General features: G+C 29.0%; 1 protein-coding gene across 2 annotated transcripts in view; it reads left to right on the top strand.

The window, feature by feature from the left end:
- LOC100211888 (transient receptor potential cation channel subfamily A member 1) overlaps nt 1–19,190 on the top strand; it is an 82,031-nt gene that overhangs the window by 1,646 nt on the left and 61,195 nt on the right. Inside the window, exons 3-5 of one of the 2 annotated variants that reach the window (XM_065793137.1) lie at nt 686–757; nt 10,806–11,617; nt 11,738–11,894. In XM_065793137.1, coding sequence (XP_065649209.1) covers nt 686–757; nt 10,806–11,617; nt 11,738–11,894 — 1,041 coding nt within the window. The remainder of the gene's footprint in view (nt 1–685; nt 758–10,805; nt 11,618–11,737; nt 11,895–19,190) is intronic. The other variant, XM_065793138.1, reaches the window with a different exon arrangement.

Genomic DNA, 19,190 nt, shown 5'->3' with positions numbered 1-19,190 from the left:
GAGGCAACATAAGAGGCCCTAAGTTATGACTCTAGGTTAGTTAGGAGGACTGAGACAACTGTATAGATCTTTGCTTAGGATGTCATGCTCTATCTATAAATGAGTCAAGTTCTCTTTAACTTAAACCATGTCCAAAATAAGCCAAACATGTATACAATAAACATTTCCAAAGTAAAACCAAAAGTATCAAACATAAAAAAACCTAACTGTTTTCATATATCTTTCACAAATATTTATAAATAGTGATTGAGTAGCTCAGTAGAATTTAATTGAATACGTTCCTGAACACTGCTAAATTGTGGTCAGTTAATCAGACAGCTTTTCAGATAGGTAGATAGATGGACAGATAGTACCTCTTCATTATACCACATTTTCCTTTATTTTTTACAATACATCTTCTATTCAAGACTGCACTCTTTTAGATGTAATTTCTGATCAAGCTGACCTAGCCTTTTTTATTGTGCCAATATTATTGTTATTGGTTGTTTAAATGCTCATCACACCACTGACCCTGCTAGCACTAAAACGTCTGTTTTCTTTAATCTCTTACTCAAATAATTAACTTTGTGACTTGTGGCAGACAAACCTTATCACTTAGCTTGACTCCTAGATTTGTTTCATGTTTCTAAACGTAGCTTATGTTCAGTTTTTTTTTCTAACTCTTTTTTTTTTGTTATTTTCTTAGTGATGGACCTTGGGCTGATGTCTTTTGTACCTGTTGATAAATGTGTTTCCTACCTAACCTGGATCCAGGTAGGTATGGAACCTTTTATTTTTTCTTATTGGTTTTAAGTTAAACCTTATTTTATGCTATAGTTTTTAACTTCTTGCACAGCTGCTCATAATTATTTTTTTCATCTTTTTCAAAAGAGAATAACTCTCTTGAGAAATCTGGAAAATCTTTTACAGTGTCATTAATAAAGTCAATTCAAATGTTTCATCTCTGAATATTTGGGTTTTATCCTTTATCTTTTAGGTAAAATTAGTGTGAAGTTTATCTATATGACATCACATTAAAATTTAACTTTAAAATAGAATTAAGAAATTATTATTTCACCACATCGTTGCTTAGTCCACGTACCTTATAATATGCCATATAAATTAAAATTTTAAAAAAAAGTTAAACCATATTAATGGTTATTTACATTTTTAAATTAAGTGAAGAGTTTGAGGAGCAAATAGTTAGCAAAAGCAATTGCTCAGAGATTACTGAAACAGAAGAATTAGTATTACGGTTTGAGACTTCGAATGATGGAATTAAATTAAAAGGGCCTAAGATAAATATGAATAAGACAAAAGTTATGCATTGTAAAATCAAGAATGAGCAAGCAGAAAATACTAGGAAGTGGTCATGTGGAGTGTGTAGGAAGAGAGTTGGAGCTAACTCTATAGTTTGTACAGTTTGTATGCAATGGTTTCATAAGAGATGTAGATATTGAATAGATGTTCCCTAAAGATTTTTGGTTTTGAGTGTAGAAAATGTACTTTTGGCGAGTATAGAGAAAAAATTAAAAAGTCTCCTCTTTTAATAGCAAGAGGTGCTTCATTAATGATTAAAGGAAAGTTCTACAATACATATGTCCAGAGTGTTATGATGTGTGACAGTGTAACATGGGCAATGAAAGTTGATGATTTCCAGCTTTTGGAAAGAAAAGAAAAGATGATGATTTAATGGATATGCGGTGTGACTTTTAAAGAAAATATAAGCAGTGATGATTTAAGAGAAAGATTAGGCATTATGAGGATATCTGATTGGGTGTGCTAGGGAAGATTTAGGTGGTTTGGGCATTTAAAGCATAAAGCTGCAGATGACTGGTTATCAGCATGTAGAGAGTTAGAAGTTTCAGAAAAAAAAAGCTAGAGGTAGAAGCACAAAAACTTGGAAAGAATGTTTTAAATGATTTGAAAAAGCTAGATTTAAGGAAAGAAGATGTTTTTAGAGAAACAGCATTTTGAGAAAAGTCCAACTCGTGCAAGCATAGAAACAAGGAAGCTAAAACAATGATGATGGCGATGAGGATGGTAATGAAGTTGATTATGATGATGAAGATGACAATGATAATGATGATGATAATGATGATGATAATGATGATGATAATTTAGCCAAGGCTGCAATAAGATTCAAGATTAATGATGCTGCTACAGCTGCAATACAGCTACTTTAATTGACAATGGAGTAGTAACTAAGAATAACAAATCTTAGATAATAACAGAATATAAGGTGTTTTTTAAAAAGCAAGTGGCTAGTTCAATTGAAAGTAAGCATTGTCCATAGATTTCACCACTAAAATTAATTGGTGTGAATGTCAAGAATAATAAAAAATCATTAGTCTATGCAATGAAATACAATGAGTATTGTATAGAACAATTTAAGATGAACATTACATCAGTTTTACTTGTTAAAGTAGACTTCTTTCTGGAATATCTGACACATGTTGAAGTAGAAAATGGTATAGTAAACAGAATGGCTTTAGCAATACTAAATGCTCTTACTGAATATGATACTAATGAATGCTTAAAAGCAATTGCTCTAGATAGTACAAGTTCCAAAACTGGTGTTAACAATGGTTTAATTGTCCGATTAGAAAAGATTTTTAAACGTAGCATTCATATAGTGGGTTGCTTACTTCACCATGAGTTACCTCTTTGTGAAGTTATATCTGAAATAGAAAATTTAATGATCCTAAAAACTATAAAGGCAATACTAGTGAACAAACATTTAAAATTTTCATGTATGAACAACCTTTTATTAATTCAAAAATCATGTTTAAAAATCTTTAGGGTAACTACTGCTGCTTTCAAAAAAATTTTCTAGATACTATGCTGCAAGGCGATGAGAAAGTTGTAAGAGCCCATACTCTTGATCAAGTTCTTCAATTAATGCTGTTCAAGAAAATCGATCAGGATTTCAAACAAAAATTCAAAGCTATGCCCTTGAGCTTCGAAGTTGAAGTTTGGAGTTTGTTTATGTTAATGTTGCTTAATGCTGATGTTGGTGTTGCTTTATTACAATTTGAGCATCCTAACCAAGAGCAAGATCAGGTTTTTTCAAACCGAGACAAAACTGAGACGAGAAGTTAGTACTTCTCGTGAGACCGAGAATGAAACGAGACAAGAAATTTAACAATTTTTGAAAACAAATTTATTAAAATCCAAGTAAAAAAAAAAAATGTAAACATGGTTTTGACAAATAGACACAAATGACATTTGTCAAATGTAAACAACTTTTTCAAATATTAATTCAGAATTTTTTTGCCAAACTTTTCTAACAAGACAATGTTTTCTCTGATCAAGATGATTTGTTCTACTTTTTCTGGGTGTAAGTTGTGTCTGGATGATCGGATAACATTTCCACCTGAGCTAAAAACTCTCTCTTATTTAGTTGATCTTGCTGGAATTGCTAAAATTTGTCTAGCTAATGAAGAGAGTTCTGGCAATGTATTTGAATGCAATTTCCACCAATCAAGAATCAGAAAGTCTTTTTTAGCATCAGGAAGATATTCATACTGGCACTTTTCACTCAAAATAGGATTCAGTTCAGATGTTGGCTCTTGTGTTTCAAGTCTGACGTTTAACTTGCGCTTCAGTTTTGAATTAGGGGACAAATCTGCTGAAAGGACTCTGGCAACAGGTTGGCACTCAACATTATCCTTAACCTGTGAGGCTAACCATTCTTTTGTTGATTGAAATTTTTTGAAGAGCTTCAAGTGAAGTCCCTTTAACCCTTTGCGGTCCAATGTCCCGCTTGACGGGACATCATGAAATTGTCGTTGCGGTCTAATGTCCCGTCCCACGGGACATCAACTATGTTGATGTTTATACAGTAAAAATTATCTTTTAAAGCTAACTTGGACAATTTGCTAGGTTCAATTAGTAATATTATATATTTTTTTTATATAGTGCTTTTCAGTAACATTTTTTAATCGTCTAACCTTACTTATACTCTTAGAAATTTTAATAAAAATATATCTAGAAATGACAAAAAAAACGTTTTACAACTGTAGAGGTATTGAAGGCATTGGATGAAACAAGTACTGAAAGCGACAGTGAATACACTTTTAGTGAATCTAAGACTGATTTCTCAGAGATATCAAAGTCCGAGGAAGATATTGAACGAAATGAAATTGATGACAATGGACCTGCTTTAAGCATAGGATGGACAAAAGTAGTGCAAGATACTCCAGTATTTGAAGCATTGCCATTTACAGTAGCAAATGTAGGCCCTCAGCATTCAATAAACTTAACATGTGAACTAGATTTTTTCAAGTTACTTTTTACTGATGAGTTACTTGCAGATATAGTAACCGAAATTAATTGTTATGCTAAGTCAAAAATTGAAAATAGCAATTTGGAATCTCATTCTATTTGGCATAAATGGAAAAATGTGACACTTGAAGAAATTCATGCTTACTTTGGTACTATTTTGAATATGGCTCTGAATGAAAAATCAAGTATAAAACATTATTTTTCCTGTGATTGGCTGAACTACATGCCATTTTTTTCAGCAGTTTTCTCTCGAAATTGGTCTCTTCAGATACATTGGATGCTGCACGTATTCCCATCATCAAATCCATCTAATGAACTGAATAGACGTGCAAGGAAAGTGCATCGTGTTGTATCAGAAATGAAAAGTTCCTGTTCTAGAAATTTTGTCCCATCTCACAACATTGCAATTGATGAAAGTACTATTGGATTCAAGGGTAGAGTTGCATTTCACATGTACAATCCACAAAAACCCACAAAGTGGGGCACTCGTGTTTTTGTCTTAGCCGATAGTGAAACAGGTTATATTAGTTTCTTTGAACCGTATTATGGTAATTGCACTACTGAAAGTTTAGCAAAACCTATGATGCAGTTTACAAGTCGAATCGTGTTACATTTGTGTGATGAGCTTTTAGAGGCTGCCCAAGGGTGTGGTTATCACTTATTCACTGACAGATTATATACTAGTTTTCCTCTTGCACAAGAGCTCCTCAAAATGAACATACAAACTACAGGGACAATAATGAAAAATAGAAAACAGTTACCTGAAGATATAAAAAAACTCAAATTAAAAAGGCATGAAGTTTCTGCATATGTACACTCTTCCAACGTTATGGTTTTGGCATGGCAGGACAGGCGACAGGTTCTGATGCTGAGTACTTTCCATGATTCAACAACCGAAGTTGCAAAACAAAGAATAAAAGGAGGTATTGTAGACATTGATAAACCAACTGTTATTGTAAATTATTCAAAATATATGGGTGCTGTTGACCGAGCTGATCACTATTTTTCCAGCTATTCATTTCTACGCAAGTCTTTAAAATGGTGGAGAAAAATATTTTTCTGGTTGTTGGAAGTTGCAGTTGTAAACAGTTATATATTGTTCAATAAAGTTTGTGAAGGCAATGGTAAAAATAAACTTCGACACTAAACCTACAGACAAAACCTCATTGAGCAATTAGTAGGAGCATGTCGTAACACTAAAGAACGAAAGGGAAGGCGATCATCATTAGATGACAATGAACGCCTCAACCAAAAGCCACATTTTATTGCACAAGTTCCAAGTAATAATGCTAAAGACTGTTTAGTCTGCAGTGACAGAAAAACACAGGGTGGTAGAAAAAAAACTGTATACTTTTGTAAAACCTGCACTAGAAAACCAGGACTACACCCTACTGTTTTGTACTGTACTGTAACTATTGTTTTGAGCTTTACCATACAAAGACTGACTTTCGTATAAAATAGGATATTTAAAGTCAATATTGTAATTTAATTGTGAATAAAAACAAGTGTTTACATATTTTTGTTTTTTCTTTCTTGTTTAGTGCTTGCACTTAAATCTTAGTGTTTTTGGCAGAATAAAAATTAAACAATTTAGTGCTACACTAAAAACCTTTTTTTTTTGAAAAATAAAGAAAAGCCATGGGTCAAACATATTTTTTCTGTTATATTTAAGGTCAATAAGTAAAAAAAATTTGGACCTGATAGGCAAAACATTTTTTAAAGACCTCAAAGGGTTAAAGCAGGATTTAAGTAGTTTGCTACAGCACTCAATAAATTTCCAGTGTGACAAAGAGGAAATCTTTTCTCAATGCAGCTTTTTAAGTTTTTTGCATACAAGACACTGTAGCCATTTTTTCCATCCGTCTCAATAAATTGATCAATTTTGTCATGGGCTAAATAAAGAGAATCGGCGACAGTGTTAATTGTTGGAATAGACTCAGCCGACCACGTTTCTGTAGCTTCTTTAAGTGGTGCCAAAATGCTTCCTTGATTGATTTTCACTGTAATGCACTGATGATCTTTGAAGAAAAAATGTCTTCATTTGCACATAAGCTGATAATTGCACTCTTTAGATGTAGGACAGAAGCCATGCAATCCAGTTCACTATTCCATCTTGTGTCAACAGATTGGTGTAACTGTTTAAAATTGATTCCTTGAGCGTCTGATTCTGATTCAAGCAACTCAGCTGCAACTGTTGACTGGTGAGTTAAAGAAGCCAAATCTTTGCATGTTTGCAACGCATCATCCATTCCAGCAGTCATTCCAAATGAGTCTCGAACTGCACATTGCAAAATATGATTGTTGCACAAGTATTGGTCAAGGCGCTTTGACAATTTGACTGCAAGTTTCATGTTTCACCTGGTCGTTTGTTTCTTCTTAGGAGGAGGAAGAAGAGAGTCGTCAGTTTTTTCAGAATACTCAACGTAATCTTGGCTGTGTTTTTTTTTCCGAGGTGACGATGAAGTCCGCTTGTGTTTCCATCTTTTGTTTTCAAAGACTTTTTGCACGCCTTGCATTCAGCACCGTCACTTGTTTTTTGAAAATATCTCCAGATTTTGTTTTTTCTTGGTGACATTTTTGATCATTGAAATGAGGCAAGAATATTTCTTTTCAATATGAACAATATGTGTCAAGTTGAATTCCACTGGTAAACTAATGAAATTAAGTCGAAAGTGCACCATTTTATGCAAAAAGTTTTTGTATTTAAAATCTAATTAAAAATATTTAAAATCTAATTAAAATTTTTTAATTAGATTTTAAAAAAAAATCTATTTAAAAAATCTAATTAAAAATCTAATTAAAAATTTAAATTGTTTTTGTCAAAAACAAATTAAATTTTTAATTAGATTTCATGGAGTCAAAATATTAATTAATTAGAAAATCACGGAATCAAAATATTAATTAATTAAAAAAAACAAATTATTAAGCACTTTGTAAATTATAATAATTTTTAATTTGGAAAATAATATAATATTTAAGTCTTGTTCTACTTCTCGCGAGAATTTTCTATTTCTCGTTTCTCACGAGAAGTCCCATTTCTCACGAGAAACGAGAACGAGACGAGATCTCGCTCATGGTTAGAGCATCCTTCTTCATTTTGTATTACCTCTTGTAAGTTACAACAAATTATTCAAACTGCTAGAAAAATTTCTTTCACTGATCTCCCGAATAACTCACAATTGGTGGAAAGAACTGTAAAACTTTCATCTGAAATCTTAAAAAAAGTTTATGGAAAAGTGAAGAGGCATAACTGCATGCTGGTTAAAAACAAGAGCAGAATGGAAACCAAGAGAAATACGACCATTGCATACATTCTTCAAAAAATTTTTATCATCTTTTATGTTACAAATATATATTGAAAATGACATACATTTCTTTAAAAAACGGTTTGATTCAGCAACTTCTTTGTAAAATATTTTGAAATTATCCAACTTCTTAATCAGTGTCAGGTCATTGTGAGGAGCAGATAAAGAGATGTGAGCCCAAAACCAGTGTTCCATGTAAATCAAAATTGAGAAAATTGAAAATCGTAGAAGATTCTTCTCTTCTTTCTTGAAGTTTGTCCTAAAAAAAATTATCGGCAATTGCAAGAATTCATTGAATTCATCATGTGGTTGTTTTGTTCCTAGCATCATATTTACAGCAAATTATATTGCTGATGGTACTAGCAAACCATACACTTTAAGGTCTGCATCAGTTAAGAGCCAAGATTCAGAATTGAATTTACTCCACTGATCATGAAATCGTAGAAACAACTTGACCTCTGGACTAGAAGATGCTCCAAAACAAATTTTGTTAACATGGGATAAAATCACTTCATGAACATGGTGTTGACAGGCTGTGTATAATAAAGATTTTCCAATTAGTTTTTTCAGCAAGGTGCAAGCATCTGTCTGTATACTTGTGTTGCTTGAAGTAGTATCAAAACAAAGAGCCACAATTTCGTCATATGAAATGTTTCAATCTTTTAAAGTTTGTTCTGTTGCATAACTCATTTGTTCACTGGTGCATCTATCCAGTTTTGGGATTGACAACAGTTTTTCTATATCATATCCTGTCACTAATATAGGCAGTTGATCCACTTCATCTCTGTTGTTCAAATCAGGTAACAATTTTCCATTCCAATGAACAGTTAATGGAACTTGTGGCTTGAATACTAATATGATTTTTTTTGCAGCTTCTTTACAATTTTCAGTACATGCACATCGAAGAGATTCCTATGATGTTGAAACATGTTCAATATTGGCACCTAACCCTTGACAAATTGTAGACAAAACCAAGGAACCATAACAATTCGGAATTTTGAAACGATCAAGAGCTGAACAAAATGCTGGAGTAATCACTTTCTTTTTATTTGATTCTTCCCTATTTTTCAGTTTTTTTGCTATTGATGGAACAAAGTCATTTACTTCATTATCAGTACCCTGAGAGGAGTCTGATTCTATCAAAACTGGGTCTGTGACTGTTGAACACGATTTTTTTTTCTTTACTATTTAACTCTTTTGTTTCTCTTTTTTTGTTTGCTTTTTATCTGTCTAAAATACTCTGTTTTTATTTGAACTATTCACAATCAACTGAACTCATGTAGCCTTTTCTTCTTTCTCTTTGTAGTATAAGAAATGTCTTTTCTTCTTCTATTGTGATTAGTTTTAAAGCATCTTCATGAGCAATATCAAATAGTTCTTTGATTTCTTGGGAAAAATTTTTTTCATTTTTTTTACTGAGTTTCTGTTTTGCAGCCTTTATTCTTTTTCAGCTTTCCGTATTTCTCAACAAGTTTTTCAACATGTGTTATAACATGATAACATTGCTTTGTTGGAACTCTAGCTCTTTGCCAAAAGTCTAGAACCAGATCTGTCACAAGGCCTGCACTTTCTTTTACATTTTTATTTTTAAAGAAAAAATAAAATTGCAAAACTTGCCTTTTAGATAGCAACTTTTGTCCTGTGATCACAGCTATAACTTGACCAACACACCATACTTCATTTTTACTTCTAGTCTCCATTATTAATCGACTTTGAAAATATCTATCGAGTTATTTGTTTTTAAAATGTATTTTCATTCAAGACAATGTACTCATTTGGAATTACAGGATGATGCATTACAGTGGGTTTTGTGAATTCCACCCAACTTATTCTATTTTCAACTTGTTAATTTAAAAAAAAAAAAAAAAAGTGTATATATAAATGTATAGTGTATATATATGTAAGTGTATATATATATATATAGATATATATATATATAGATATATATATATATATATATATATATATATATATATATATATATATATATACATATATATATATAGATATATATATATATATATATATATATATATATATATATATATATATATATAGATATATATATATATATATAGATATATAGTGTATATATATAGTGTATATATATATAGTGTATATATATAGTGTATATATATATATATATATATATATATATAATATATATATATATATATATATATATATATATATATATATATATATATATATATATATGAAAATGACTCATAAGATTAGGAAATAATAAAATATCGATTATATTCTCAACATAATTAGTAGAGTTAATGTGATAAGTGATGAGAAATATGAAAAATTGTTCGAGCAATCTTGCAAAATTAATAAATTGGCTGAGCAACCCCTAAACATTAACATATTGCATCAAAAAGTTCCTAATATTATTTTTTTATTATTTTATTATATATATATATATATATATATATATATATATATATATATATATATATGTATATATACGCATATATGTATAAATATATATATGCGTATATATAAATATATATAAATGTATGTATATTAGGGTGTCCCAAAAAACAACATTTTTGAAAAATATATGCAGAGACCTCCTTAATGTGTTTTATCTAATACAAAAACACTAGATTTAAAATTTTTTGAATAAAAAAATATTTTAAGGGGTCCCTCAAGACCCTCAAATATTTAATGGGTCCCTAATATTAAAAAAAAATTTTTTCAAAAATATGTCAACCTGGTACTCAAATGAAGCGAAATTATATAAAAATTTTAAAAATAATATAGATTTCAAATATAGAATTGTTACTTTTGGTTTTATTACATGAAAAATTACGTTTTTAAACAAAAAAAAAAATTTTTTTCAAATATTAGGGACTCATTAAATATTCGAGGGTCTTGAGGGACCCCTTTAAATATTTTTTATTCAAAAAAATTTTAAATCTAGTGTTTTTGTATTAGATAGAACACATTAAGGGGGTCTCTGCATATATTTTTCAAAAATGTTGTTTTTTGGGACACCCTAATGTATATACATATATATAAATATATGTATATATTTATATATATATAGATACAGATATAGATATGTATGTATATGTAAATGTATATATATATATATATATATATATATATATATATATATATATATATATATATATATATATATATATATATATATATATATATATATACACATATATATGTATATACATATACCTAATGTTTTATTTTTGTTGATTATTATAGATATAAATATTCAAGATGAAAATGAAGCAACTCCCTTACATTATGCTTGTCGATATATGAACAAAAAAAAACAATTAGTTTTAAATTCTGATTTTCAATCATCTTTTGTGGAGGAGCAGAAGCATAGTTGGTTTGGTCAATCTACCTATTTTAGCAAGTTTCAAACCAAAAATATTAACACGTTCTTAGTAAAGAAAAAAAAACTTTCAGAAACAATTATTAAAAAAGAACAATGTTTTCAGAATAGCTTTAACTCTAGTCAAGATGGAAACAATACGAAAGCTACTTTACCTCATATAGAAATGCAGTGTTTAAATAAACAAGATTTTATTCCAGTTCAAGATTATATTGAGAAAAAGAGATTTTCTTATGACAAGGGTCGTTTTATTCAGCAGGGAGGTTTTCAGAATAAAAAGTTTTCTTGTGGTCAGCTAGAAAATAAAACTAAATTTTCATTTTTTGAAAAAAAAATGTTAACAAAAAATATTATCTCTAGCCATTTTTTAAATTCATCGTCCTCCAGTGATGATTTATCTACATGTCACCGCTTATCTACATTAGGTGACAGTTGTACAGGAGTTATAAAAAAGTCAGTAAGCATAAATGATGTTTATTGTTTAAAGCCAGAGGTATTCCAACATAAACTAGAAGAAAGAAACCAAGGAGACGTCATATTAGTTTATCTTTTGGAACAAAATTCTAATGTGAATGCAAAAGACTATCATAGTTCCACACCTTTGCATTATGCAGTCATGAAAGGAAATAGTTTTGCAACGGAGCAACTTCTTCTTCAAACTAATATTCAAATAGAGGTATAGTTTCAATAAGAGATTTTTAAATAAGTTTGAAAAGATTTTTAGATAAACATTTATTGTAGTTTTTAAGTTGACCTGTTTTTTAAAATTAAATAGGAAGGGTCTTTTATATTACAGGCAGCAGATCAAGCAAAGATGACTCCACTTCATTGTGCTGTATCATTTGGTTCTTATGAGGCTTGTAAACTTTTACTGGAGCATGGTTGTAACATTTTTTGCAGAAATAAAGAAAATATGACACCTTTGCACTTTGCAGCTAGTGAAGGGCATTTTGGTAATTTAAACATGTCTTTTTAATTTCTTATTTTTAAACCCAAATACAAAATCTATAACTAGAGTTAAAAATTAAAGTTAAAATTTTTTTAAAGGTGGTTTAAATTCATCATTCAGTTGAAATTTTAATGTTCAAATTTTTATTTTTTATATTTGATTTAAATCAGTTCCTTATTTATAAAATGTTATAAACATTTATATACATGTTATAAACCAAAAAACAAGTAATATAAAAAAAATTATTAGAAAGCAATAAATTTAAAAAAGGTGTTTCTTGCAATAAAAGCATATATATAAAACTACATATTGGTTTTGGTTCATGATTATTACTAGCCATTTGAAGCGGCTCAGCAACAATGATTAGTTAATCACACGAGAAAAACACACATTTATCCTACCAAGATTAAACCATTTAATGCATTTCAGCAAAAAGTAATTAAACTATTAATGCATTTCAGCAAAAACAATTAAACTATTAATGCATTTCAGCAAAAACAATTAAACTACTAAAGTATGTACTTATAGGAGTAATTAATCATTGGACAATAAAAATGTACCTAATTAGAAAGTCAGAAAAACATTTTAAAGTCTTATTAAATTCTAATAATGCCATAATGATGTCATAGATACCAAACTTTGATGACAAACAACATACAAATCATAAAGTTATCAAAAAATTAAATAACATAATAGTTGAAAAAAACATAGTTTAGAGGCCATAACAAATTGGCTTTAAAAGTACAAAAATAAATATAACTGTATAAAGAGTTTTCAAAAGCTGTCTGAAATTAAGTTATTTAAACTAAAATAGCCATGAAGTCAAAAAGTGCTATTAGCTCCTGCCATTAGTGCCATAAGCTCTCACCTTTAGTCCCATAAGCTCTCACCTTTAGTGCCATAAGCTCTCACCTTTAGTGCCATAAGCTTTTACCTTTACACAATGCAGAATAGAACTTTAGAACATTATATGCTTTTATTGTCTACTTTCTTATACCAACGCGGAAATGTTAACATGAAACCACAGCAGTTTTTATTGCAAATTAGTGGCAAAAACTTTAAATTTAAACTTTAAACAAATTTAGCAAACAATTATTGACATTAAATGATATGAATGCATAATAAGTGCATTGACTGAAATCAAGTGGTGCTTTAAAGTACTTCATGAAACACTAAAGCAAAGATCTTAGTGCTATAATGTGATGGAAGAAATTCTAAATTGATGCAAGAGTTACTTTAAAATATCAAAAATGGGAATATGTAGATATGAAATTTATTGAGAAAAAATACTTTATAGAGATTTCAACTTATTTCTTTGTAAAATTAATATTTTTTATTTACCAAATTATATTGCATGTGGTTTTAAATACTAAATGCAGGTCTTGTTGAGATTTTGTTGCATAACAGAAAAGCGTAATGCAAGTAAATATAACTTTACTCAATATACATATTTATATCAATTAAAGTTAGATATACATACATCTATTGCATATTATAAAGTACCACATTATAATTAAATTTAATTTAAAACCAGGTTAAAAATCCTTTAAAGTATAAATATTTTTAAATTGAATTTTTTAAATTGAACAATTTTGTTATATAAAAGATTATCAATAAAATTTAAATATGTTGTTTAAAAATAAAAAAGTTGTAAAAAAACTTATACTATTTATTTCTTAAAACATTTATAACACAAAATTATTGTCTAATGTTTGGTTTCTTACAATTTAGTTTTTTTTTTTTAATAAGGGGGCAATTTTTTAATCGTCAATAAACGGTCAAAAAAAAAAAGGAAATTATTAAAAAATTTATTTAACATTTTGACCGTTTCATTTTTCTACTGCTCATAAACTTAGTTAATCATTTCTAATCGACTTTCTAATCGAATGATTTTCTAATCGACATTCATTCTTCGACCAATCATTTCTAATCGACATTCATTCTATGATCAATCATTTCTAATCAACATTCATTCTATGATCAATCATTTCTAATCGACATTCATTCTATGATCAATCATTTCTAATCGACATTCATTCTATGATCAATCATTTCTAATCGACATTCATTCTATGATCAATCATTTCTAATCGACATTCATTCTATGATCAATCATTTCTAATCGACATTCGTTCTATGATCAATCATTTCGAATTGACATTCATTCTATGATCAATCATTTCTAATCGACATTCATTCTATGATCAATCATTTCTAATCGACATTCATTCTATGATCAATCATTTCTAATCGACATTCATTCTATGATCAATCATTTCTAATCGACATTTATTCTATGATCAATCATTTCTAATTGACATTCATTCTATGATCAATCTAAAAGATTAATGATAGTGAAAAAACTTTTGTTAAAAAGCAATTTTAAAACTAAAAAATTCATCTTTTCATAAACTTGTTACATAAAGTTTATTAAAAAAGTTCTCTAAAATAATTTTGCCTACAGGCTGGATTATTGTTTATCCGGCAATGCATTTATATACAGTTATAAGTGCAATAATCACTTTTATATATTAGCACTTTTTTTAACAGGATAAAAAAATGTAAAATGAACATAAAAAAGTAACTTAAGTTTGATAAAAATAATTTATTTTTTTAACAAAGGAAATATAAAAAGTAAAAAAAAATTTAATATGAAGCGTTTAAAATTTTTTTAAAATGTTTAAGTTTAATTTGATAAAATAAATTTAAATTTATTTATACTTAATAAAATTAAAATTAAATATTATTATCTAAAATTTATTTATTTAAATAAAATTAAATTTAAATATAATAAAATATTTTTAAATTTAAAAATGGAAAGTAGAAAAAAATTTATTTAACAATCTGTTTTTTTTTATCAAGAAAAAATTATTTCACGGTTCTGGTGAAAATGTTTTTTACAACAATACCTGCTTAATGTTTTTTGTATGAACTATTTCAAAAAACAATTTAAATTTAACTAAAAAAAGTTTTAGCATAACCTAAATGGTTAATGCATAAGTAAAATCGCCATTTCTTGTTTTAAATGTTTAGATGTAAAGTTTAACAAATCATATTTCTAATTTAGGATTACATCTTTACAGCTAGATAATAAACCAGTTTTTCATCAATAATACAGCATTTCTCAAGTTATAGAAGACCCGTAAAATACAGGTCTAGGGTGTTTATTTCACTCCTACATATAAAAATAGATTTTTATACTTATTCAGCTATTTATCTATCCTCTATTTTTATAATTTAATTTCTTTTGAACAAAATGGTAGAAAAATAATACATTTAAAAATTGCTCTTAAAGCAAAAAAAATAAATATCCACTATTTGCATGCTTAAAGCTCATTAGAACCCACCCCCCCTCCTGTTTATTTCTGAAAAAGTCTAAGTTGAATGAAAACATCATCCTAATTTAAAAAAGGAAATCGTCTTTTTAATATCCTAGATGCGCAGATTAACTTTATTGATTGCATAAACACTTAACATAAATATCTCTAACATAGATGGCAATTGCATTTTTTTTTTTTTAGGTTTTTTAAAAATTCTCTCCTATTCGTTTGTTACAGTGTATATCTTTACATTGGTTATTTATCTAATATCTGTAAAACTTCAAAAGTATTTTTTTTTTGTATTTTAGAATAGTAATAAAAAAAAAATAAATAAAAAGTTTCCAGTGATATGATTCGAGCCACAGCGCTTTGCTTCAGAAACTCTGCCAGCTATCCTCTTGGCCACACAGGAGTGTTGTCTGAAGAATATTTTAAAACTATTCAATAAACAAAAGACTTTATAAAACGGAAATGAATGCTATAGATCAAAATTAAGGAGATGTTGCTGCAATTCAATTTTCAAGCGAAAGTAAAACTGTAAAACTTGATATATGTTTTAACATTACATTGTTTGAAGTTTAACATAAGTGAGATTCTTGCATACATTTTCGTTCACATTTTCTTATAAAAAAAATTGCTGCAACTCTTTCTCGCCATTACCTTGGTCGCAAGAGCAGCCAAGACTTCTGTGTCAAACATGCTCAAAAGGGCACTACTACTATTAAGTTCAGCATTATTATTACTTTTATTATTATTATTATTATTATTATTATTATTATTATTATTATAGTTATATATATACATATATGTATATATATATATGCACACACACACACACATATATATATACATATATATATATATTTATATATATATATATATATATATATATATATATATATATATATATATATATATATATATATATATATATATATATATATATGAGCAATTAGAAAGTAATTAAAAAATAATAAAAGGTTAGTTAAATAAAACACAAGAAAAAAAAGTGACAATTGAATTTAGATGACACCTAAATGAATGGTTTTCCACTTATTGCCCTCCTGACTAAAAGCATGACATTTAGTAATGAAAATTATTCTTATTGATAATATAATCAATTCTTGGCAATGAAAAAAATTTAATTATTTTTAATCTTACATTTTAGATGTTTGCAGTATATGAAGTACTTAACCACTTGAAATGGGCTCAAAAAGTGTTATTGCTTGAAACAAGAAAGCAAGTTAAAGCTTTGTATGATTCAGGGGCATGGAACAACTGTAAAGTTGCTAAGAAAATGATTGTATCAAAGAAATGCGGGCAATTATATAAACACAGGTGTTGTGTTTGAAACACTGAGGTCAGGGTGCATCAAACCCCCTCATTGGTTAAATTCTTAATGGTCCCATAATAAACATGTTCCTTTGGTGTTAAGTAGTTACTGTGTGAATTATTATAAAAATATAATTATTCCTAATGGGTCCACATGAAGCACGAAATATAGCTTACTACAGCATGTATGTCTAGATAGCATGAATGAAGAGTTTTATAATGCATATCTTCTTACTTTCTGTAAACTCTATTTGTGTTTTCAGGAGTTAGCAACCACTGTACCAATAGCATGACACAATCTGCTGTGAAGTTTATGCCAAAAAAGACTCGTCAGAAAAGTTCAGTGTTTGAAATAGGAGCCGGTATTACAGAAGCAGATGCAGAGATAACTGGTTGCAGATTACCGATAAGTGAACTAGTGCTGCAATGCTACATGTTTCATCAACAAGCTGGCCTGTTTATAAAGTGACAGTGCAAAAATTGTGTTGAAGCAGGTCATTACTTTCTTCAAGAAAGCAAATATTCCAATAATAGCATAAAAGAAGGCCTGTGAAAAAATCATTTCACTGTCTGAAAAGAATGCAAAACTTTGAGAACTTCCTCTAAATCGTTGTTTATCATTGTTAGCACTTGACAAGCTCGAACAAATGTCAGAAGAACTCAGTTTGACATTTTCACTGTGGTTAAAAGATGCTGAAAAAGCCATGAAGAATGATGAAGACGTAAAGTTTTTAGAGTCCATGAAGACAGATTGCACGGCATCATTTAGCTCCCATGACAAGAAATTGGCATTACACTTACAGCAAAAAGAAGGCGCGACTGCAAAAGCAAGAAGAAAGGAGACTAAGGGCAGAAGAAGCAGCTACTGCTACTGCTACAGTATCTGCTATTTGTGCAGTAGAGCTCTCTAGCTACAGCGAGGAAAGTAGTGATGAAAGTAAATGTAATATTGATAATCCTTTCAAGACTTCTGAAAAGAAACTGGTAAAAACGCACCATCTCACCACTTGCACTGGAATGGCAGCTCATATACCTTATAACATTCTTTTGTTGCTTTGGCAACAAGAATGAAAATTTCTCCTGCACAACAGTCTGCACTCACTGAGGCCATTATTGAAAAATCAGGAGGCAATGCTAGCAAACTTGCTGTATCATATGCCACAGCAGACAGGTCCAGACGTATGGTGAATAAAGAAATTGCTTCTGAAGTCATGGGTTCAAGCAAAGTATGCTTCTCTGCACTGGGATTCTAAACTGATGAAGAGCCAGGCAACATATGACTTACAGGAAGACTTGTGGTCGCTGTTGGCAACAACACCAATGTCAAAATTTGTTTGCGTACCTGTTCACCCTTCGTTTCTATCATCAAAGATAAAGACAATTTCTGACAATGTTCTCAATGACAGTGCAGAATGTGGCGTGAAACTAAGTGCAGACTTTCTAGATACAGCCAAAACCGAGGTGAATTATCAGAAAATTCTGCAAGTTGTTGAGGCTGACAGAAAGAAAGTTCCAAGTCTGTGTAAGAATAAACAAGCAGCACCAACAGTCGAAGATCATGAAGATAACAATTGACAATATTTAACTATATACCTATAGTCCCAGTAACTAAAAGTAACCTATTGAACTGTTCGATATTGTAAATTTTGTCATACTTGTTTAGAATATTTGAGTATTCTTTTGTCCATTTGACAGTCTTTGTAGTAATTCCTGGAACTATAAGTAATTTTGTGTATATTAGTTGTTTAAATGTAACAGACACCAATAATAGTATTAATTACAATTTATTGCAAAAAATACAGTTATTTGTGTTCGTTGTGGAGCCATTAAATTGCTACAGAAAAATCTCAATTTTTTACCGGAGTCATTATTAATGTGGAGCACAGGAATCATAGGGCTGAAACTGAAGTAAGTAGTTAAAAAAATTGTTGGGTGTTTGATGCACCCTAACTGAGGTCTGGGCTATCAAAAAAGCTTTCTGATCAAGACCAGCGTAAACAGCAAAAAAATCCAACATATTTAATAAAAACTTACAATTGGAATCAAAAAGTATGAAAAATTATTATGGTGCACCATCTTGTTGGTATTTCAATACCATTAAGATGGTGCACCTTGCCACACAGTCAAGGGTATTACAGAATGTTTACAATTAAAAAAAATACCTTCATTACCATGGTGTGCTCGATCACCTGATATAAGTCCTATTAAAAATATTTAGGCTTAGTTGGACCTTAAAATGTTAAAATAACAAGTAAAACACACTTAGAAGAAAACATGCTTATAAGAGGTTCTTGAAAGCACTTGGAACTATGCATGATAACTCTATTTATTTCAATATCATGCAAGAACTATGCTTGATGTTGATAGAGTTGATGCCCATGTGTGTAAAAATGTATTTTATAATATATATATATATATATATATATATATATATATATATATATATATATATATATATACATATATATATATATATATATATACATATATATATATATATATATATATATATATATATATATATATATATATATAAATATATATATATATATATATATATTTAAACAACTTTAAAAAATATTCTACGCAATAGAGTGCTCAATGTTCTTAAAAGAACAGAGCAATTATATATTAGTAGAAAATCACTT

This window comes from Hydra vulgaris, chromosome 03, assembly GCF_038396675.1.
Source record: "Hydra vulgaris chromosome 03, alternate assembly HydraT2T_AEP".
NCBI lineage: Eukaryota > Metazoa > Cnidaria > Hydrozoa > Anthoathecata > Hydridae > Hydra > Hydra vulgaris.
The sequence above is the reverse complement of the archived record's forward strand: the minus strand, read 5'-3'. Positions and strand labels throughout refer to the sequence as shown.